Source organism: Lates calcarifer, linkage group LG14, assembly GCF_001640805.2.
Source record: "Lates calcarifer isolate ASB-BC8 linkage group LG14, TLL_Latcal_v3, whole genome shotgun sequence".
NCBI classification, from domain to species: Eukaryota; Metazoa; Chordata; class Actinopteri; family Centropomidae; genus Lates; species Lates calcarifer.
In genome coordinates this window covers 4,981,542-5,005,081 of record NC_066846.1, presented here as the reverse complement: position 1 = coordinate 5,005,081, position 23,540 = coordinate 4,981,542, and the positions used below count along the sequence as shown (strand labels likewise).

Below are 23,540 nucleotides of genomic sequence, written 5' to 3'. Positions count from 1 at the left end.
AACACAGACAATTTTCACAGTGATAATTACATTGTTGTATATTATATTAAAACCCTTGATTTAACTTTAAAATTGCATGTTGAACTTATCTTTGTACAGTAGGGACTATAACCTGTTTTTCTTGAGCGCAGCATTTTAAATGTCTATGAGATAACTTGATAGAAATCCTGTTTATAAATGTGTGTCTCATCTGAGACAGACAAGTAGTAGTTTTATCTTGTCTGAAGAATGGGCAGTTTTTCATTCAGCCATTAAAATTGATAGCCATGAAAACAAACCCAAGAGGAATTTCCACAAAGAGGTCGAAGAACTACAATGGAACCTAAAATATCTCGGAGGCAACAAGCATACTAGAATAAACAGACATTGGGGTAAGAATGGAACAGCTCTGCAGCCATGCACTCCATGTGTTTTGCGTCCCCTGTCTGCAGCAGAAACACTTGTCTAGTCCCTTGAGAGGAAATGTGACAGACCAAATGGGAAACCTGGTAGATTTCATGGCGCAGTGTCTTATTCCATGACATCAGGACTACAGTCTCTCTTGATCTTTATCCCTGAAAACAAGCCATTGTATGAATGTAATTAACAATTGTATTTTGATTAGGATCTTTCTGGACCTAGAATATAATGGCCTTTCTGTCAACCAAAATGGATTTTCTTAAAATTGCTCCACAGAAAACAATAGAACAATATTTTTGTCTTGGAGATTAGAAATTTTGTGAATGAAATAGTTGAAACTGAACAGATAACTTCTGTGGACTTTGATGCATCGTGTTGTAAGTTTTTGTTTTTAACAGCTACAGTATGTGACAAGTTATATTTAGAAGCAGAAAAACTAAGATCTGTTGATTGTAAGATTTTAGGACATTTTATGTTCTGCTTTAATACTGTTAAGAATTAGCATTAGCATAAGAAGTGACAGTGTGTTTCTATCAGACATTGGTAAGAATTTTTTTTGGTAATGTAATTAATTTGCATTTTAAATTAATCTTATTTCAATTTATTTTGCTACTGTTTTAGGTTGATTATGCACATTTGAGTTATTAGTCATAGTGTGACAGGAATGTCCTGCAGATAAAACCAGGTATACCAGTTTTAGTTTCAGCCATCCATATTCAGTAGTGCACTGGCCACTTGAAATGGTTATTTATAAATAGGTTATTAATCATATTTAAGCCACTGGGCCATATTTACCTCCTCCCTATCCTCCATTGTATCAGTTATATCAGTGTGGTTAATGCTTTCTTGTTGTTGTATCAAATTTTCTGACCAGTGTTTTACACTGGAGTGTGTGATGCAAGTGTTAGTCTTGGCAAGGCCTATCAGATAATGTTTCTGTTTGATGTCTCTCTTAGTTGGCGCCTCTCAACACAGAAAGAGAAACATTCCAAAACCAAGGTTCAGGGGGTAGAGCAGGTAGAGCAGGGCATCCCCCAACCAGAGGGTCAGTGGTTCATTCCTAGGCTCCTCCAGTCCACCTGCTGAAGTGTCCTTCAGATACTGAACCCCAAATTACCGTGGTATGAGGTATGCCTCTGTATGAGTGGGTGAATGGAACATGCAGTTTAAAGCTCCAAGTTGTCATTAAGACCAGAGAAGCGCCATATAAGTGCAGTCCACTCGCCAATGACCAATCTACACCATACTCACAAGGTATTTCATTTGTTTTCTCTCTTAAAATAGAATACTTGTATGTAGCAACTTAAACATGATGAACATACTTATGCCTCTGCGCTGGTCACAGACATGGCATGATGTCTTCGTGTTGTCTGCTCATCCTTTGTCTGTCTGTCCCATTCTCATGAGTGCAATATCTCAGAAACACCTTGAAACTTAAAGAGACTTAAAAGACTTAAAATTTGGAACAAATTTTCATGTGGACACAAAGATGAACTGATTAAATTTTGGCAGTCAAAGGTCAAGGTTACTGTGACCTCTCGACATATGTTTTTGGCCATAACTCAAGAATTCTGCAGATGGAGCAGTTGACGGAGGCATACAGGCATACTTGGATGAACTGACTGACACAACACATCGAAGCTGAAAAACAGGCTGCCTTAAGATACATGAAGAGGATGTGAGCCAGTTTTTTCAGAAACAGAAAACCAGGAAAGCACTGGGTCTAGACTGTATCTCCCCCACCTGTCTAAAAGCCAGTGCTGACCAACTGGCTCCAGTCTTTATGCAGATGCCTGGAACTGTGTGAAGTCCCTTCATGCTTCAAACGCTCTATCATCATCCAGAATCATTTTCATTTACCTCTGGAACCTCAGCTTAGACTTGCTGTTTGCCTGCTGAATAGTGCAGTGTTCAGGAGATGATTTGCCAAATGGGGGTATCCCATGTGTGCTTCAGTGGTACACACATTCCCATCATCACCCCCAATGACGCACCAGCCGACAACAGTTGGAAAGGGTGACACATTATTCACCAAGCTGTTGTGGACCACAGCTGCAGGTAAGAATCACAGCCTGCATTACAATCAATTAATTATTTAACAATTAATGTTTGTCCATACAGATAGAAGCTGTGTTCAAGCTCGTATGACATGTTGACCCTGTTCATTGATCACTGTGCAATATTTCTTTATTTATCATATTGATTTTGTCTGGTTTTGCTATCTGCTGTGAAATTATTTTCTTCTTAGTTTTAAGTACATGTGTAATTATTCGTTCCTAATGAACACTGCTCTCATGGAATTTGACTTAACTGAATTTAAATAAAATTAGACATGAAAAGAGAGAGAAAAGGCTGCGGTGTAATCGATAGAGGAGGATAAAATAGTATTCGTTCAGTCTCTTTGTTGTTTCAGCTTCACAGATGTGTACATCAAGTACATTTACTCAAGTATTGTACTTAAGTACAGTTTTAGGGACTTATATTTTACTTGAGTATTTCTATTTTATACTACTTTATACTTCTACTTGCCCATATTTCAGAGGGACATACTGTACTGTCAACATTTATTTGACAGCTTTAGGCACTAGTTACTTTTAAAATGGAGATACACAGTGGGTAATATGACAAGCTTTTAAAATACAACACATTGTAAAGATTAAACTAGTGGCTTTCAACTTCAGATTCATCTGGTATCCCTGTATATGAAACTGGATATAAAATAGTTTGAACTAGCTCCAGCACCAGCAGCTACAGCTTACACACTATATGCCATTACTTATACTTTAATAAAAGTACATTTCGCTGCTCATACATCTACATCATACATCGCTGCCCACAGAAATCCATAACTGTTAAATGTGAGTGGAAATTAGTTAGTATAATCCCAGACCCATCTTACCATTGTGGGAAGTGCCTGATGAAGGGATTCAACAATCGCCAATCTCTTGATCGATGACAGCGTAGTTTTAACTATTGTTTGGGTGAGGATAGTGGTAGAAAATACTTTTAGACGTGAGGTCCCAAAGGTTGCTGCGGTGCCTAGACAAGTGAATGTGACATGATGTTTCTACCACTTTTTTTTTTTTTTTTAATCAGATGTTGTTGTTGTCTCTTGTGTTTTACACAATATATGTAAAATTAACAAGACCTTTTCTTGCCTGAGAACAATGAGTGACCTAATTTCCCTGAGCCTGGCTGAATTGCTTATCAGGTTGAACAAGCACATGGTCACCATGCTATCCCTGAAGCAATTATGTCCATTCTATACGCTTTAGCTTTGCTGCCTTTGTATAATAACTTGTATAATTCGTTATGACTGATGCAACCATGTTTGTGAGGGAACAAAAGAAACTGGAGGGGTAAAGTAAAGGTGTTTTATTGTCTAAAAATGATGTGCAAAGAAACACGTTTAAATTGAATTGGTGGTGGAGCTAGGTGCTATAGTGCAGGAGCTGGTATGCGTGTAAATCCAGTCCAGCAGAAGTCAGGCCTGACCCTGCATCACATGCTACATCTCTCGAAATGTGTCACCCAAGACATTAATTTGCTCTGCTGGCTCACGTCTGTCAGCCCCCCATTCCTCTCTCTCTGCCCTCTGTGACTTTCTCCTCTACTACTCTTCATTGGCCCTTTGTCTTTCCACTTGACAGTGACCCTTCTCCTCACCTTCCATGGCCAGAAGCAGGTCTTTCATTTTGTTTGTCGCCACCTGGGCTTTTGTTGATGTTCTGCGGTGGCACGTACAGACATAGTTACATCTGTGAAGCTTCCTCACCAGCTTTTCTAATATTGGAACTGCCTTTACCCTGTTATTTGGTGAGTGATTTCAACCCTTCTTTGTAAAGTAAAAAGCACCCAGACCTCACCGTCTCCCCAGTTAGCAGACATTTTCAACAGTAGTGTCTTGGTCATTAAAACATCACACCCCTGTCTCACAATGCCAGCTTTCCCTTTTACACAGATGGCTCTGTGACACTGCTGGCTTACCCTGGCCTCACATTCTGTGTTCATACCATTTGAATAAAATAGTGAGGCAGAATAAAGGCACAACATTCCCGCCTTAAACAGGCTATATAAAAAGAGCTAACGACTACAGGTCTGTCGCTCTGACATCCATGATCATAAAGTCCTTTAAATGACTGATGTTGGTCCACCTGAAGAACGCCTCAGGACATCTGCTGGACCCCCTGGCGTTTGCCCACTGGGCCAACACAGTCAGCATGGGACTGAACACCTTGCAGCACCTTGACTGCCCAGGGACATATGCAAGGATCTTTTTTGTGGACTTCAGCTCAGTGTTTAACACCATCAGAAATTCTCTCCTCCAAACTCTCCCAGCTCACTGTGTTGCCTGTCATCTGTCAGTGGATCACCAACTTCCTGAGACAGGTGAGGCCAGGGGAAGTCACTTCTGGTATTCAGATAATCAGCACTGGTTCCTCCCAGAAATGTGTCCTTTCCCTACTTCTCCCTCTGCCAACTACTGCACCTCCATGGACCCAGCTGCCCATGGCCACAAATTAAAACCAGGACTGTCAGTTTTATTATAATAATTATGCTGCCAGAATGACATGCACAATTAGTAACATACCTAATGGCAAGTATGTTCCATCACAGTGCTGCCAGGAAGTTGTGTGGAGCTGATGGAGTAAGAGAAAACAACAAGGTGGATTAGATAAGAAAGCAAGTTGCATTTTAGTTGGATGCAAAACAAGACATGGCATGAACCCTGAGGTTACATTGGAATACACAGTATTTCTTTCCCTCTTTTGGTGCAAATGGAGATAGGTAAATCAGAGCAAGGCACAAATGAGATGTAGAGCCTAGAATAATGCTCTAGTGTTTTTACTCCACTTACTGTGGCTGTGAAGTGAGAAAGCACACTGGAGTAATCAGATTATCACTTAATGTTAGACAATTGTCCTATTGTCTATCAGGCTTATGTTGCCAGTTCTTTTTTACTTGAACATTAAAGTGTAAATAACCCAACCAGACAAAACCAGACTGAACTCAGAGAAAGCCTAAATCAATGTGTGTACATCTAAGGACAGACTCGTTCCAATATAAATTTAGACCCACAGAATATAAATGGAGGTGAAAGGTTGGGCTGGAATGTAATGACCTGCACTCTCAAGCAGCACAGGGTGTGCAGTCAGGGCTTGCAAGTTAGGGAAATAGCAGACGGGACAGCCAAAAGGGGTGGGCGGTGGGGGGTGAAGTGGAAATGACAAGTGATGAGAGGCCCATTGGATAACAGAAGGTGTAAGGATAGGGGCAGCTAGGCCAGAAAAAAATACCACACAAGGCAGCTTGGCAACAGTAAGAATACCAGACCAGAAGAAAAAAGCTAATGATCCAGCTGGAGAATTGCTCATTGGGCAGCAGCAGAATATCTGGAGACCCAAGACATAAGGGACACATTCTTGGGTGGCAAAGATGAAGAAGCGGGAGTATGGTCAGAGAGAGGACGTGATGTTGGTGGTTAAGTCATTTTCAAGAGCAATGCTGTGTAAATGACCTAAAACATGCAAGGATGTTGAGGGTCAGTAACAAGTTCTTTGAAGTAAGACTTGATGGTATTCCAGCTGTATAATGAGGACTAATTGTCTGAGCAGAAAACACAAGTACACTTGGTCTTGAGAGAAAGTGTTGGAAACTGCTGGGCAAGGAATTAACCTTGTAATTTTTAGCCATTCTCCTGCCATGGCTATGGCTTGCAGTGTTGGGTTGTTGGTCCACTGCTTTGGTCCAGATTGAAATATCTCAACAACTATTGAATGGATTTTCATGAACTTTTGTTAAGGAAGAAACCTACAAATTTTGGTTTTCCTTTCACCTTTTCTCTCATGCCACCAGCACATTGACAGTTTTTAGTTTTTAGTCTTGACAAGTATTAGGTGGATTGCCATGGTACAGATATATGGTGCCCAGAGGATGTATTCTAAAGACTTTGGTGATTCCCTTTAATTAGAATTTTCCTTGGAGTATGATTGCAATACTAATGATATTCCTATCAGTCTAACTGCTAAGTAGCAAATGCTAAGGCAGTGAACGTGGTACCATTAAATATCAGCATGTTAGCATTCTGGCAATAGCATGTAGCTAAAAGCAAAGCTGTGCCGAAGTACAGCCTTTCAGAGTTGCTACTTGTTGTTTTGACACACTTGCTTACTTCTTGATGGGACATGAACTCGGACTTCAGTGCTCAAGATAGCAGGCGTTGGAACAGAGACAGACTCTGTTTTACTCAGGGAAGTTGGAACAATTTTCTTAACATTCTTCAGGAATCATTGTAAGTGGTCTATACAGGTACACACCTGTATAGACCACAGTGTTGTGTTGTGTTGTGTTGTTGACCAGCAAGTAGCCCAATTAGAGTATTTAGGGGGTTAAATTCTTTACTCATGGCGCAAATGGTGGCATTTGGCCATGGAGAAACTCCAGTTATGAGGCTCCTGTTGTGGAATGCTCTCCACTCTTGTGGCCATCACATGGGATCGCAGTAAGTTCAATAGAGTGATAAGATTCTTGTCACTGTGGATGTCTGTAAGCTGAAACAATAACTTCCGACCTCGTCAGTGGCTACTGTCTTGGCTCCTGTCTTGGCTCCTGTGTCCCCTCCAGTCGGTCCCCTCATTCTTTTATGTCAGTTTCCTGTCTTGTGTCGCGCCAGAGGAGTAGACCTAGCTGGCTGCGAGCCCAAAACTTGGATGAGAGAGCAAAACACATAAACACAAAAATGCACACTTCAATGTGAACAGACAGTCAACAAACAGCTGTGCACTTTCACTGCCCCCTATACAATAAAGTGTCCCCCTCATTAGGTTCTCCTCCTCATCCGCAGCAACCTTTGTTTGTTAACAAGTGTAGTACAGGGAAAGAGCATTTGGGTTCATCCCCAACTTTACATCACCCCTCCTCTTTTAAATCATCTTAAATTCAATAACGGTGTCCCATTCCAACCAAGGAGTCACTGTGACTGGACTCCCCTGCCCCCGCACTCCCCACACATCCCTGACCTCCCGCCTCAATCCCCTGCCCTGGTCATGAAGCATGGCTCGCAGCACGTACCTTGTCTCCCTCTCCTCTCTCTCTCTCATGTTGGCTCAGACATAAGCAAACAGCCCTTTGAGCAAACAGTGCAACAATCTGTCAACATTGTCTTTTCGTGCTGTGCAAAGTATGTAGTATTAAAGCTGACTTGTATCAGAAAAAAAGTATAGATAGAAATATATACACATAGGAAACAATGTCTAGAAAATGACCCTCACTTACATGTAGAATATTGCATATTTAAATACCTAAAGATAGTTTAATCAATTTATATTTGATGCTTCTGAAACATCGTCAGAGACTCCTCCTTGGATCTTAGGTACAAGTTAACGTGTTAATTTAAATAATTACACAGATCAGTTTATCAATCCTTTACTATCGCTATTAGCATTTTTCATAATATTATCATTTCCGTTTTCAAATATTTTACTGGACATCTATATTTTACTCTCTAGCCCTTTTATTTGTGAGCACACTTGTGTACACATGCATGTGTGTGTTGTGCATGCACCTTACATAGACTTATGAAATAGTAAGAATGCTGACGTGTGGGCTTGCTAGTTTTTATCAGTATTTCCAGGTATTTGGGTCAGAGAAGCTATGTGTATCACTTGACATTGCATGTTGGTCCCTGATAATGCATATGCAAACATAGTTTTACTTCCTGTCTGATGAAAAAGCCTCATGTAGCCCATGGAAGACGCCCTCTGTGACACAAGGAGACTTCCAGGAAATTTCAATATATTTCCTTTACTCTGGCTCCAAAGGGACTGTTAAAGGATCAGGATGAGAACATGGGACATAAACACGCCTGTTCAGAGAATAGAATTGTAATAGAGAATGTTTTATGACATCTTTTAATGTATGTGCACTGAACTGATAATCCTAAATATCCTAACTGGATATGTATACCTAATGTACCTAATGTACATAATTAACAACATAATGGTGTTATTTTTTTATTACATTTTTACGGAAATATATGGAACAACCAGAAGTCTAATGAAATGCAATACTGTGCACATTCTGTCCTGGCTCCTATGTGTATCCCAGGCCTGTTTATTTAATTGTATCACATGAAAGCCATATTGAAAGAAAACAATTCTAAGAATGCTACCACAGATGAACTCTAGGACTCATGCTGTATATGGACAACTTCCTTGAAATAGCCTGCATTATCATGTACATAGGTCAGGATCAGTGCCATTTCCTATATCTGCTTCAGTGAAATGTCTTTTTTTTTTTTTTTTTTTTTTTTACCAGAATCAGTATTCCACAAGAGGGGTAGGGACATTTAGACTTAATTAGAATTTGTTGTATTTATCTGTCCAATTTATTTTGGACATAAGTCTGTCAATCGCATTGTTCATTACATATGTTATCTTGAAATGTCTTAGTCTCTGAGTATCTTAGTTTCTACAGGGCAGGCTGCAGTTCCCCTGACATGTTACCCTTAAGGCAGCCTCTAATGGCCAATCAGGGAATGTTCCCAATAGAGGTTGTCCGAGGACATCTCACATTATCCAGGCATAGTTTCCTTCTTGACACATGGCGAGAAGCACAATTCAGCTCATCTGACCAATGTGCTGTGCATCAAGCATGATTGATAATGATCATGATGTCTCAAAGGAGGTCATGGGAGGGAAGTGCTCACAACAGAGAAGCGACGAGTCTCTACAATGACGCCAAGCTGTGTGAAAATCTGATTAGAAAACATACTGTAGTTAAACCACTTGTTGTTTTAGATTACTGTATTGTATATTCAACTGCCCATTTGTGTTTTCACCCCATTTTCTCTTCAGATTCTCGAACAGCTTGTTCTGAGATGTGCTGATCACAGTAGGATCTGTTTTATTGTGTTCACCAGCATCATCAGTACTAATCTGTTCTGTGCTGTTTTCTGGTCTAACTCCTGTTCTCTCATTTTTTTTTTATTGCTGTTCTACTCTCTTCTCTGCAGTTGTGGTCAGTGGACTCAAATTAGTTGGTTTTAACTAGTTATCAGAGTAAGCATAACTCAGACCAGGGGTTCTTTTTCTCTCTTTTAAACTAGTAGGATTTTTTTTGCTTACATAGTTGTGCTCTCAAATTCAACTTTATTTGTGGCACAAATTTTATGCCATACTTTTAGTGTGTTTTTACGGCTTTACGTATGGGCTTGCGGTAGTGGGGACAAAACAAAAAACATCTTTTTGGGGGAACGACAGCATGGTATAACCAACACTGCAGCACCAAGCTTCTCTCCAAAGGAAAATGCTTCTGAAAAGACTTTGCAAAGCTGACATTTGGAAAATCTGGACAATTGTCCAATTGCAGTCAGGTGTACTTTAGTGTGAAACCATGCTTAAAGTTGTCTTTAAACTTTAAACTATTTGCTCCACCACAAGCCTCCAACTTCAATGCTCCTTGCCATAGATTATCCAAGTCTCCGAGCTCTGCTGGAGAGATGAACACAATTCTTCAGAGGATAGTGGTGGAGTGCACTAACATGTTGCTCCAAAAAATCCCATTTGTACTCAGTGACTGCAAAAACCACAGCACATTAGTCCCATCATTTTCATTCTAATAAAAGCGTGCAATGAGGTCCTGTGCTCAGGATAAACACATCCACTGTACATTCACTGTTTCTCCAATCTTTAATTCAAGTCTTCCCTTAAATGTGTCACTTTTCTCTATCTAAAGTCAGTGTATCTCTGACCATGTATAACTTTAATCTGCTCCTCTTGCAGAGCGCTTTAGTCTAATCGCATCTCCTCAACTGATGTGAACTATATTGTGGAAACAATTTCAATTTCATAGCCATAAAAAAAAAAAGAATATACTAACAAACATAATGGTAATCCCTCTAGGACCTATTAGGTGCTGCACAGATAATGAAATGATCTATTACTCGCTCACTGTCAACAGTTGTTAACAACGTTGTAGTCCACCATGGCTGGATGATGCCTGTAGGAATGATCTGAAGCATTTAGGAGTTCCCCCTCACTCTTCTCCTCTGGCTATCTGTCTCACTGCTCTCCTGTCTCACTGCTCTTTGCTCTTCTGTCTCACTTTTTTCCTTCTCTTTCACTTTCTGCTGCTGTCAGCCATCTGTGATCTATGTTATGGAGCTGCACACCACTGGATGACTGTTTTTTTTTTTTTCATAGCTGAACAATCAGTCAGTTTATATCAGTGCCAATCACTGATTGCCCATTTCCTCATCCTTGTTTAGTTTATTTTGTAGTTAACCATGTTCTTCCTTTAATCATAACACACAATACTATCAGATGTATGAGAAACCAATCTATCTTTAAAAAATGATGTTTCATCGCCCTTGTACCGACCTGGGTACTGTCACTCAGGTGGAAGTTATGGACGATGACATGAGGATGTGTCACTCTGGGTGGGGGTGGTGGTGTGTTTGAAGTTGTACCTGTGCGTCATGTACTGTATTGTCTACTGACCGGACTGGGAAGGTGGCATCTCAGCAGTTACAGGATGCACACAGTACAACAACGAAAGTACACATCATTATCGATCTGCACAGATTATGTAAATAAACAAACTGAATCTCATAGTCATGTTTTCGGTTGTTGAAAAGCCCTGGAATAAGGTTGATTTATGTGAAGCCTTGATTTGTGTACCACATCATTAGACCTGTGAATGCGTCATGACGAAAGACAGATGCCAGTGATAGCATTACATTAAAAACGTTAAGATTTTTCCGGACCAAGTAACTCATTTGATATTTATTATCGATATTTACACTATCAGTTCTTTTTTTAATATACTACTGTGATGAGCGTCTCTGGAAAATCATCCGAACAATGGATGGGAAGTCTCCGCGTGGCTTTTTTTGAGACATTATTTACTTTTTAGGCCAAATGTTTGATAAACAGGGATAGCCTATTATTTGGATAACAATGAAAGAAAACATTTTTTGCCTTAAGGGAGGAGGTAGTTTAGATTGTCATCATAGAAACAATGCAACTTTATTCTCAAAGTCATCAATAAAAAATCAAACAGCATCAGTTTTTAGAAACACCTACCGGATAAGTGCAAGAGATCCACAAAAGAGCTTCGTTTCCAATTAATGGGCAATAGACGGACCTATGGGCCAAACCGCGAGGACCCTGTGAAGGGCTATGCGGACACCGCTATGGAGTTTCCCAGTGAGTTATGGACATGCCTTCATGATTTTTTTCTCTGTACACTGGCTTTAGTCATAAGTCTATTTTCACGCTTTACGCAAAGGGGGACTGCATGCATGGGGTTGATGTTTAATCGCTCTCTGTGGTGCGTAAAAGGCGCGTCCTAGTCGTTGCGGACTATCACGTTATCGCTATATCCTTAGGGGAGGTAAATAAAAGGTTTTGCCAAAGCACAGCAGTGATGCAAAGTCTGTTAGGTGACTGCTCTCACCAGCAGCACAGATCTTTTAGACACGGACTTACACGCTGGTCGGACGAGCGCTGGGTCCCGCGCACTTGCTTGCATGTTGGACTTATTGGATTTAACTGGTGCCTTTAACCTGAGCCGTGAAGCTTGTGCATAGGTTTAATCTTTTCACGATGTTTTTAAAAGATGCGGCACCTGTTTGCGAATGTTGCAGAAAACGGGTAGAGGTAAGAGCGCTTGTAATATTATCCAACCTCGTGCGTTACTGTGTGTGTGTGTATTAGCGGTGTGCTGCATCAGCCTGTATGCTTAGTATTTCAGAACATATTTATGAATGCATGGATGTAGCTTTCAGCTGTTCAGTATTCACATATCCTACACGTGTAAGGGTGATTACACATAATCTTGTGATTATTTAAAGCGTCTCTGGAGTTCAGGGTTTCCTAAAAGCTGTCCTCTGATTTCTGCCTAACTCCTCATCCAGTTGATCTAAGACCTATTTATTCATGCTATGGATTTTTTTTTTTAAATTAAACACATTTCATGGAAAAAGATTGTGTAATGTCACTTCGTAGAATGCAAAACTATAATCTCCTCAGTAGCCATGAGTCATTTCAACTATTAAAAATTCACTCCTAAATGAAGCCAAACTTAAGTATGGGACACTACAGTCTCATAAAGACTGTTTTTGAAGCTGCTGATGAAGTTGATGGAAGGCACCATGTTGGTCCCAAACCTCACTGAGCAGAGCAAGGCACTAAGTCTGTCGCAGGGTTCCCCCCAACCGCCCCCCCCACACACACACATGCTACAGATGTATTATTTCCTGTTACTGTGAGCTGCTGAAGATAAAATGGTCTCCTGAGGACTTGCTCAGAAGTGATGACTGGTTTGTTTTTCTGTCTTGTTCACTGGGAAAATCCATCTCCAGTCATTCCTCTCTAGCATGACACAGCAGAGTGGAAAGTTGAGGGTACTGAATGCGAAGGCTGAATCTGCAGTTTTTGGCACAGTCGTCACATACTTATGTCAGCAGAAAAGAGCAAAAGGTTATTAAAGGTTGACAGCTATATGGGATTCCAGAGAAGCCGAAGAGGAAATTATGTCACACGTGTGTCATCTGATAGCTACTTATTTACAACTCTGCACTTTGTCATGGGGAAGACCCCTTCAAAACAGAGCCGAGGTCGCAGGGCATTCAACATCCCCTCACTGCGATGTACTTTAAATAGTATTACCTTATCAGCCCTCTGTGTCATTTAACCATTAGTATCATCCAGCTACTTGGTTTAAATCGCTGAGCTCTTTCTGTGCACCTGTTTGACAGGAGTTAGTGAAAGTAGCACATGTCAAAGGCATCATCTCACGTGAGCATCTGGCCTCCTTTCCAAAGCATCTGTCACATACCTTGATTGAAACTTGCTATTATCCTAAGCACTGCCACTTGTGGACTACTGCTTCCAAATCAAAATAGCAACACAGTTTTGGCAGCTGATTGTTAGCAGACAAAGCTGTTAACTTTTAGTTTGGCCATAGTCCTGGACTGCAAATTCCACTCCTGTGGTGAGAATGTAGAGAGAGAGAGAGAGTGTGTGTGTGTGTGTGTGTGTGTGTGCGTGTGTGTGTGCATGTGTGCATGCGCAGTTTAGATTGATGCATTCTCACGTAGGCAATGGCGGAGGTGAAAAGGTCACCGATAATCCTCAAGCTGAGTCACACACACCTATTTAACAAAGTGACCATGTTTAGGAAAATGACTAATGTTAAAGTGTATAGAAAGGAGGCCATTAGCCACTTTGTCTTTGAAATTTCTACATACATTGATGAATGTTAAAGATTATTTAAGTGTGGTGGTTCATAAGTGCACTTGGGACCACAATGTTGATTTGAAGGATTGAAGGATTTGAAGGCTTGTATAATATAAACTTAAAGTATCACAGGAGGTCTGAGAAGGACCATATATCCAAAGATTTAAAGTTTGTGATTTACCTTTTAGTGGACAAATGTACAACCAGTAAATTTACTAATGTTGAATGTAAGTGGAGCAGCCACTTAGCAGCCAACCAGATGAAAACAGGCCCAGTGTAGTAGGATTTATTCCCTGTGTGAAATGCTTTGTAATTAGTCCCAGTCAGTATTCATTTCCTGCTATGCTTATGGCTTCTATTCATTACGAGTAAAGTATCATTTTTCAATGAGCCTCAGAAAAATGCGTGTAAGTGCTAATGAATGTTACACACCTGATGATGGTGTATTTGTGAATGTGTGTTCACATTTCCTGGAGTGCTTGCTCAAGGCAACAAGGAGGCTGCAATCCTGTTACACGTGGGCATGGAGCTATTAGTGGTTTAGGAATCTGTGGAACACTCGTGCTATGTACAGACAGAGTTTAGAGAGTGTCTCTGTGAAACATGTGGAATGGTGTGATTCAGTTTTATAGACACTGATCCTGCATGTCATTGATGGTCTCCTCTATGATGCTGGAGTTTATGCTACAGTTTATGCACGGTTGACCTCTTCAAGGACAACTACTAATGTAATGCTTGTAATGACATTATAATTCTTGACAGTATTTCCTCTTATCCCACAGCAACATAAGTCTAACCTTTTTTGCAGGTTGGCTCAATTTGCACCAGTTATCTAGGAGTCTGGGAACTTAATCTAGCCTGTATCTGACCTGTCTTCCTGAGGGGATCATCTGTATTTTCTATCATCCTTTTGCGTCACACATCCAAGCTGCTGTGAAAGGGTGTATTCAGCATGTGGCACAGAGGAGTGAGGCTGGATGCCCACATGACCCACAACAGTAGAACCACTCTCATTGCCAAGTAGAGTTCAGCGCGTGTTATGCTTTAAATGGAAGTTAGAAGTTTCTTTCATGCTCCCTGAGGAAAAGTTAGAGGTATCTAGATTTCTGAATAAAGCTGACTAATGGCCTAATTATAGAACCACTGCATAAGGGTTTAACACAGATACTGATATTCCCGCACTGTCATGATATTTGCAGGTTTCTGTTCATAGTTCAGGATAACACTTTTTTTTTCATGTAAGAATGAAACAAAATGAACGAGATACTGCCTAGTCATGCTGAATCATGATTCAGCATGATACAGCCCTAAAAATCACTAGCGGGTATCTAATGTGTATATTTACATAGAATTTTCTTATGTAAAGTCCACTGTTATATTTATAAAAGACTGATCCCAGAGAAGCTAATTTATACAGACATTTGTAATTAACGCTAGCAGGACTCGACCTCTGACTTCACAGTGGGTGAACAGAAAATATAGAGAGATCAATGAGATCAATAATCTACATCAGTGTATGTTATCAGATAAACTCTGGCTGGGAAGACAGGACAGGACAACAATGGTGGGAATTAAGTACTTGCAAGGAAATTCATTTTTAAAAAATCATAAGTCATTACTCCTGAAGCTGTTGGCTGACCGTATATAGGACGCAAGGGAGAGTCACCAGATGTGTTTTCACTTATGTAATGCTGACGTCAAGAGATGAGGGTAGTTTGAACAGGTCAGATGCATTACAAAAGACACAGTTGTTCCTAAGGTCTTGAGGTATTCATACATTTATAATGTGAAAAAGACAACAGATGATAAGTGATTTACTTTGTATGGTTCCTAGACAGTTCTCTTTAAACTGTACTGAAAGAGATACAGAGTTGTGTGGAATTTAAATAAATGCCATTTCTATAATGTTTTCTGTAGGTGAGCTGGTCGTGACCAGGTTTAGCTCTGGCCGTCATGGCTGTCACTTGTTTAATCTGGGATGGCTTTTACCGTGGCAAATACTGTAATATCACGTAGTTCAGATGCACAGTAGCTGGTCTGTGTATTATATTAACTGTATGAATCTGAAAGTAGTGTGTTGACGTGAGTAAAGATGCATACACAGTACAGGCCTCTTGGATGACAGGTGAAATGTCCAGCTGCTCTCGATTCAGCCCTTCTTGAAAGTACTGTAAAACATTTCCCCTTAGACTGATTTGCCTCTCCTCTGCTTTGGGGTCCAGTCTATCAAAATACATCAACTGTGGTTGTGGTACCAGTCTCTGTACTGGTACGGCGCTCTTTAAAATAGTTTGTTGAAGTAAAACACGTGAGGGGAACTCTTCTTCTCTGAAGAAGAGTTAAAGTTCAACTGATGGTCATGCAGATGAGTGAAACAAATGGAAAACACCTAACTTCACTTCTACTTTCCATAGGAGTGATTGTGGTGCAAAATTCAGTGCGAGAGGGCAATTTAAATGTCAGTGAAGCAATAAAAGATCCTTAACATCACTTTATCTCTTTGACATGTAATCGGGGGGGGGGTTGTCTTGCTTCCATATATCAGATTGTGCCAATCTATTATCAAGATTTAGATATTAGTCCACCTAAATACATACAGTTTGAAGGGGTCTCACAGCTGCTGCTTGTTTGTTAGAACAAATGAGCTCCATTGTCATTCTGTTCTGATGCTCAGCAGCCTTTGAGTGACTGTGTCTGTGTATCTGTTCTTTCTGTGATGGCAGGACTGCTTGCCTTGCTGTTGATAGTGTTGGAGTGGACCCGGCCAGGCCTACCGACCCCACTGAGGCCAATCTGTGACCTGAGGGTCCTGGACCATTTCATTAAGGAAGCACGAGACGCTGAAGTTGCTATGGTGAGAGGAAAACGCATGCATTCACTAAGCCAGAAGAACAGGTGGAGGCTGCTGGAGCGATATTGCGAACCATACTGAACATTTGTTACTGCTCTCTTGTTTTCGTAGAAGTCATGTAGAGAGGGATGTAGCCTGTCAGACTCGGTCACTGTTCCCCAAACCACAGTCGACTTTGATGTCTGGGAGAAGAAAAATGTAAGTAACCTCTGAAAACAGCTGAATGTTACAATGTTGAACAGTTGACAACAGATTTAGATTAGCTATAAAGTGGAATAAAAAGTTCAATGTATAATCTTTTAACCACAAACATCTTCTGAGAATTATACTTTGTCATTTTCTTCCATTCACTTCCATTATAAGACTTCAACTCTTGCCCTCTCTTCATTTTGTGGAAAGGCATTGGAGCAGGCCCAGGAGGTGCAGTCTGGCTTATGGCTTTTACAACAGGCCCTCAGCTTGCTACGGACCTCGGTCACCAACACAGCAATGCACAGCCACATAGATAACTCCATTCGAAACCTGCTCAGCATCAATGCTGTGCTGCGCAGTCTCAACATCCAGGTGAGTCACAGCAGGTTCAGAGGTACGCACTCAGAAACAGCAGGTCAGCAGCTGTGCTTACTTTGAATTATAGGATGAAAAGAGCCTAATATTTATCTCAACTTAAATTTGGTGGCATTTACTATCTTTTGAGTGATAAAAAGGTTGGAATTCTGTTCAGGACAGTTGTTGAGTAAAAGCAGTGCAGTGAGCCAGTATCTTTAAGTACTGCATGCATGTTGAAAAGTTTGCTAAATCCTCTCTGATTACCTACAGTTGTAATCGTAGAGTAAGCACTGAAGTAAGAAATGCTTATCTTAATTTATTATATTTGAGAGAGAAAAATGACCTAGGTAATTACAGCCTATGTATTTTTTGTCTCCTATTTAAGACAAAACATTCACACTTGAGCTCAAGCTTTGTTTCTTGTAATGAAACACTGGTGTTTTCTTTCATAATAAAGAAACTGAGGGGTGTCATGGGACATTCTCTAGAAGTGTAACCATAAGCCTTTTGCGACACGGCTGTGGGCACTGAAGCCGCCGCACAAGCTTCTTAGATTGCTGAAGTTATGAAAACACAGCCTGTGAAATGATTCAAGTTCAAGCTGAGTCCTTGTAAACAGACAAACTAAATATGAATGAGCAGTCTGTGTCCAGGCTCAGGGTTCTCTGGAATAAACGTTTTTCATCGTTTTAAACTGTAAGCAGTTTACACCCATTAAAACCAAGACAAATTTTGAATAAAAAGAAATAAGCCTGCAAAGATTAGGTATTGATGTTAGCAATACCAAGATTATCTGTGGGGGAGTATTTTTTAGTATGTTTTAAGATAAGATTGCTATTGTAGGATTGTGTGGATGTCTGTTAACTTTTAAATTTATAAGCTGAAAAGAATTTTTTATGGCTATGCATTCTGCTAGAGCAGAATATAGCATGTTGTAGCAGGGGTTTTGAGATTAAATCAAAAGAAAAGAAAACACTGGAAAATACTGACTTCAAATTACTAAAAGAGCAACCTGTTCCTTTGTGTTCTCTCTCAGGAATATACCCCACCAGCAAGCACAGCAGGGCTTGAGGGAACATGGAGGGTGTCCTCAGCTACCGATCTGCTACAAGTCCATGTCAATTTCTTGCGAGGCAAAGTGCGCCTCCTCCTTTTGGATGCACAGGCTTGTCAGCAAGATGTCAGCTGATCGGCTGATCTCCCTTCTCCAGGCGAAGCTAATATGTGTTTCCAAAGGCAAGAGGAGGGACTTAACACTGTTGACCTGCACCCTGGCTGGCGGAAGCGGTGTAGAACGAAAGATACAGCCATCCTCACATAAGCGGAGGCAGCTGAAAGGAGAGGACAGTCCGAGCTAGGCTGTGGATAGACAGGAGATGACTGCACCTTGGAATGTAGACGTGACACATGGACATGGTGAAGCACACACTGACCAAAATGAGGCCTTTGGGAAGCACCGCTCCAATAGCTGTTCTACTGGCACTCTCTTGCACTTTGTGTGTGGATGTATATGTGAGTGTACTTTAGTGTGCACGTTTAAATCTGCACATAGTGTGCGTGTGTGTTTGTATACAGTGAGTTTGACCCCTACACTCATCACTTTAGAGTGAAACACCCAGAAAATATTGATTGCACCTGGAAATTAGAGGGCTGTGAGGTTGAGACAGGGTTTCCATTTTGAATACAACTGCAAAAAGCACACAAACCTTTAACATTTCTCAACTATGCCTCACAGAAACACTAGTCTCTTCTCTTGGATTTTTTTTTCAATGAATATTTTAATATATTTTTAAAAGTTATATAATTACTATTTATACAGATTTTCTACTTTAAAGCTCGTCTTTTTATGTTGTAGTGTCAGATCTTTCAGATTTTAGTTGGGCTCTCCTTGCCTTGTTCTCCTGTATTACACTGAACACATTAGCAAAGGTGTGTGCTGACATCATTTGCAATGGCACGCTGCTGTCTTCCTTTTTATAAAGATTGTATGCACCTGACTAGCTGTTCCAGTTTGCATGTTCCTTCCAAATATCAGAACAAAAGACTAAAAAGTTGATGCAAAGGCTCAGTTACAGTGAACAGGGGGGCAAGAGGTCAGCGGGAAGGAGGGTTACATGAGAACTGTGAAGCTGTTTTGTATCTGTTTATCTGTGTTTTTGTTGCTGCCTAACCAACACTCAACCATGTCTCTATACACTGATAGCGAGACTGCCTGGAAAAATGCTGTTTGGCTTTTACAATTAACATCCTGTGAGGCAGTAATTGCAAATAGTTTTCCAGAATCTGACGCTAACACGGTCTCCTCCCTCCCTCCATTGTTCGTCATCAAACGGCAGACAGGCAATCAGTTAGTCCTGGGAACTTGAGGCTTTCTATAAAATGGAAGCTCGACTGTTTCAGACTAGTTAAGTGTTCTTCCTTGTTTTTTTTCCGTATTTTTATATCTTGTTGTGTAAGTGCAAGATGTTTTTAAGGATGTTTGTACTTGTTTTCTTTCCTGTTATTTTTGTGTTGTTTTGTCCCATCACTGTATGATTTGCTATTTAAATACAAAATATTATTCTTGGATAAAGAAAGGATAGATGGAAACACAACAAGGGGAAGTCTGTCCATTTCATTCATTACTTCTGCCTTGGTCAGGTCAATGGAGTTACAAATTAAGTTTCTGTTGCTTAGATGCTGAATACAAGCTGCAATGTCAGACCTTTCTGCTCTTAAATGCATCCTGATGACATCTTCCTGCCTTTGATCCAAAGGTGATCACTAAAGAAACATACATTCAAGCAAATTTTAATTAACTCCAGAAATCAAATACATGGTCTTCCTTAAAAGTGTCTACTATATCCATTGTGACCAGAGTAAACACCAGCAGCTCAATAATATGAAACAGTCTCTGACCTTCAGCTGAACCCATGATATAAACTACATTTGAGAATAGATTGTTGTGACATGGTGCCATAGAAGTTAGACAGGGGGATAACATCCTGGCATGCCCATGTGTAGCTGACTACTGACACCTAGTGGACATCTTCAACAACACCTGCTTGAAATGTAAACTTGGGATTTTTAAGTTTTTCTCTTATTTGTACACAGACATGAAACATTTGCACAGACTCTTGGGCCTGAAAATTAAAGACACCTGTACAGGTACATTTGGCACAGCCCTCTCTTCAAGTATTAAATTACACACCACTGTTGCCTCAAGACATGCAAACTTAAAAAAGGCAGAGTACAACACATGACAAAAGTAACGGCACAACATATCCAGTCAACTAAGGCTGTCCATTCTGACAACAGTTCACTGATACAGACAACACAGTGAATACTCGTCTGCTCCATTCTGCAGTCCCCTGCCGCTGTCAGCATAGGTCTATACACAAACAGTCCCAACAGACAGCGTTTTCTGGTCTACTGGTTTATAAGGAAACAAACAGGACTTAAAGACTAATCCAGAGACACTGCCTGACATACAGGGCACACCTCTATTACGGTCACTGAGGGTCAGGGTAGAAAACCTTAATATGAATGGCCGAGTTGTTGCGGGTACGCGTCATGGGCTCCCCGGCCTCATCAGGATCTTCTGGCTCCAGGTCGTCCACAAGCTCCACTGTAGAGGTGTTGGCTGCCAGCTGCAGCGCCCCCTGGCTGCTGGCCTGCAGCTGAAGGGCGATGTTGATAGCCCTGTTGATAGCAAGGCCCAGGCCGTGGACACATATCTCCCTGTGACCCCCACCTTCCAGAAGCTTCTGACAGCGTGCCAGCTGAGCCCGGAAATCAGTCTTCATGTTGACGTAGACGTCGTTCCGTCTCTTTGGGAGTTTCCGGGGGAGGCGCTTCCTTAGCGTGTACTCCACTGGGTCCATCTCTACAGCCTGGGAGGTGGAGTCAGTGTGCACTGGGGCTGTCTGAGGGACTGAAGACATCCCTGGGTTGCGTGGCTCTGTCATGTTTTTCTGTGAGACAGTGGATGTGTGTGTTTAGGCAGCAGCTGGGGCCAAATGATGATGCTGAGGAAACAACGTTAGTCAAGAGAAATTAATGAAATGTGCTCAGATTATACAAGAACATGACACCTTCAAGCAAAGATACATATATTCTACTTGGGCCCTAACCAACAGTTATTTCCATTATCTCTAAATCTTTTTGATTACGTGTTTTGTCTATAAAGTGTAAGTAATCGTAAGAAATACATATATTCTGTATTATATATCATAGAGTATACGATCGATACAATTAAAAAAAGAACACATATAATAATCAGTTATACAGGGTAGTCAGATTATTTTTTATCAGTCGACTAGTAGTTTCAGCTCTACATCCTATAAAACCAGCTAAAAAGCAGTGATTCTTTTTACTAAAGTAAAACTGTAAGTCAATTCATTGATTAGTTGTTCAACAAAAAAAAAAAAAAAATCAAAAAACAACAATTGATAAATAATTACAAGTTTAAGCCATTTAAAAAAAAAGTATGCTGAATATATCTCATTTCCAGCTTCACTAATGTGATGATTTGCTTCTTTTCTGTTTTACATCACTGAAGACTGACTCTTTGAGTTTTGGACTGATGGTTGGACAAAACAAGACACCTGAAGACATCAGCTTGGCCTTTCAGAAATTGTGATGGATACTTTTCATACTTTTATAGACTGAACAATAAAATAAATAATCAAGAAAAACCTGTACCATATTAACTACCATACACACTATTAATGGCTTTAATGAGAGTTGTATGTTTCACAATAGTCTTAAGGACATCAGCAGCAGGCTACTAAAAGCTACAATGAGTGTTACTGTCGCTTTAGAAATAGAGAAGCTGTGTGTCAGTGTAGTGGTGACAGTAGGGAGCAGAGCTGTAGACTCTGGCTGGGTTAAGTCACATTAGCCTCGTTAGTGTCACAGTAAAACAGCGCTGCCTGCGTTAAACCTGTCAGGGAACATTAAAACGATGTTTTTAGCATGTTATCCACCAGCGGGTTGCAGACTCAAAACTATATTGTAATCTCACATACGTCCCCAGTCTTATAGGAATGATAAAGTGTCTGCCCGGAGCAAAACCAACGTTTAAACTCCACATAAACACGCTGTGCGAGTGAACCATGGAGCTGCACTGAGGTCACAGATGGGGCTAATCAAACATTAGCTAACGCCATTGAACGCAGCTGCAGTGGCTCAGCTAAGCTAGTCAACCGTGTGTTTTACGTCTACTTTGACTAGCTCGTGTCTATGAGTTCACTTACCTTCAGAGGACGGGCTCGAGTGACAAAGATTTTTTTTATCTCATTGCCAATATATAAAGGTGCATGCTTTTCTATAACGGCGACCAACCGGGCAGTTTATTTTCCGTGTGCTCCGGAAGTAATATCACGGGTCTGATAGAATGCCGACGCCACTGCAGCAGCAGCAGCAGCAGCGGCGGCGGCAGATGCAGCCCGGTATTTATATCGTTGCTCTGACAGCTTGAACGACCCACTTAGGATGAGCAGCCTGTCTGACTAGTCTGATGAACTAAGAAATATCTATCAAAATGGGCAACCGCCTCTGTGTGGTTTAAAATAGGCTGGTTTATAAGGAAATACCAGAATGCAACCTCTGTAAATGTGGTTTAAAGAAGTACGGAGTTCCATTTGTGCCAAAATATGTAGATATGCGCACTGTCTGTGTCGACTGAAGATGTGACAAAACATGAGTTCACAAGCCTCTTATATGCACTGCTGAATTCAACACTGACAGAATAAAGTTAGCACTTATCAGTGGTAGTTATTAACCATTCCACTGACAGTAATAATTTTTAATAAATGCTACCTCAACCTTTTTTTTTTTTTTTCAGTTAAACTGCTGAAACTTTAGAGCTTTTCATCTCAACAGGCTCAACCAAGTCAAGTCAAATTTTATTTATATAGCGCCAATTCACAACAGAAGTTATCTCGAGGCACTGTACATATAGAGCAGATTGACTGTATGTCAACATTTTCACAGTATGCACCCTTTAATGCATCCTACATGATAAGCAAACAGAGTGCTGATAAATTGAGTCAAAAAAATCATTATACATAAAATGAATGTTGCACCAACAACCCTCCCATTAACACATTCATCTCTCTCATTTGAGCTGCTCACCTTCCACCAGCAGAGGACTCTATTCAACAAACAACTGCTGAACAAAATATTTCATACATGAAGTGACCTCATTACAGGTACAGATTATCACCTACATACCATTTCCTAAAGATGACTGGAAGCTTCAACAATTTGTATTGTTGTTGCAAACCATGAACAACTACTGTGCCTTTTTATAAAGGCTGTGTCTAAACAAACAAGTGTTTTTTGTTGTCAGCATGCTGATGAGAACATGAACCAGGCAAGCCAATCAATTTAGGAAAAAAGCAATGATTTTACTTGGTATCCAATATATGTAATATAGATGGCAATACATATTTTAACTTCATAATACATTGTCTACAGGCTGAATACCCACTTCAGAACATCAGCATCACAACATC

At 40.5% G+C, this 23,540-nt stretch overlaps 2 protein-coding genes across 8 annotated transcripts; one reads left to right on the top strand and one right to left on the bottom strand.

The window, feature by feature from the left end:
* Positions 1-106: 106 nt before the first annotated feature.
* On the top strand, positions 107-19,903 carry epoa (erythropoietin a). Of its 6 annotated transcripts, none has more exons than XM_051075538.1 (5): positions 107-2,457; positions 16,364-16,494; positions 16,603-16,689; positions 16,891-17,055; positions 18,077-19,903. In XM_051075538.1, exons 1-5 carry the CDS (start codon positions 2,343-2,345, stop codon positions 18,227-18,229), a joined length of 651 nt encoding a protein of 216 aa, XP_050931495.1. In that variant the 5' UTR covers positions 107-2,342; the 3' UTR covers positions 18,230-19,903. The 6 variants fall into 6 exon arrangements, with proteins under 6 accessions (XP_050931495.1, XP_050931494.1, XP_018559424.1 ...); XM_051075537.1 differs by having other exon boundaries at positions 16,855-17,055; XM_018703908.2 differs by lacking the exon at positions 107-2,457 and adding an exon at positions 11,125-11,606 and having other exon boundaries at positions 16,855-17,055.
* pop7 (POP7 homolog, ribonuclease P/MRP subunit) lies at positions 19,815-22,611 on the bottom strand. Of its 2 annotated transcripts, none has more exons than XM_018703913.2 (2): positions 22,278-22,611; positions 19,815-20,993 (listed from the first exon to the last, which is right to left on the bottom strand). In XM_018703913.2, exon 2 carries the CDS (start codon positions 20,985-20,987, stop codon positions 20,532-20,534), a length of 456 nt encoding a protein of 151 aa, XP_018559429.1. In that variant the 5' UTR covers positions 20,988-20,993; positions 22,278-22,611; the 3' UTR covers positions 19,815-20,531. The 2 variants fall into 2 exon arrangements, with proteins under 2 accessions (XP_018559429.1, XP_018559428.1); XM_018703912.2 differs by having other exon boundaries at positions 19,815-21,047; positions 22,278-22,600.
* Positions 22,612-23,540: the final 929 nt, after the last annotated feature.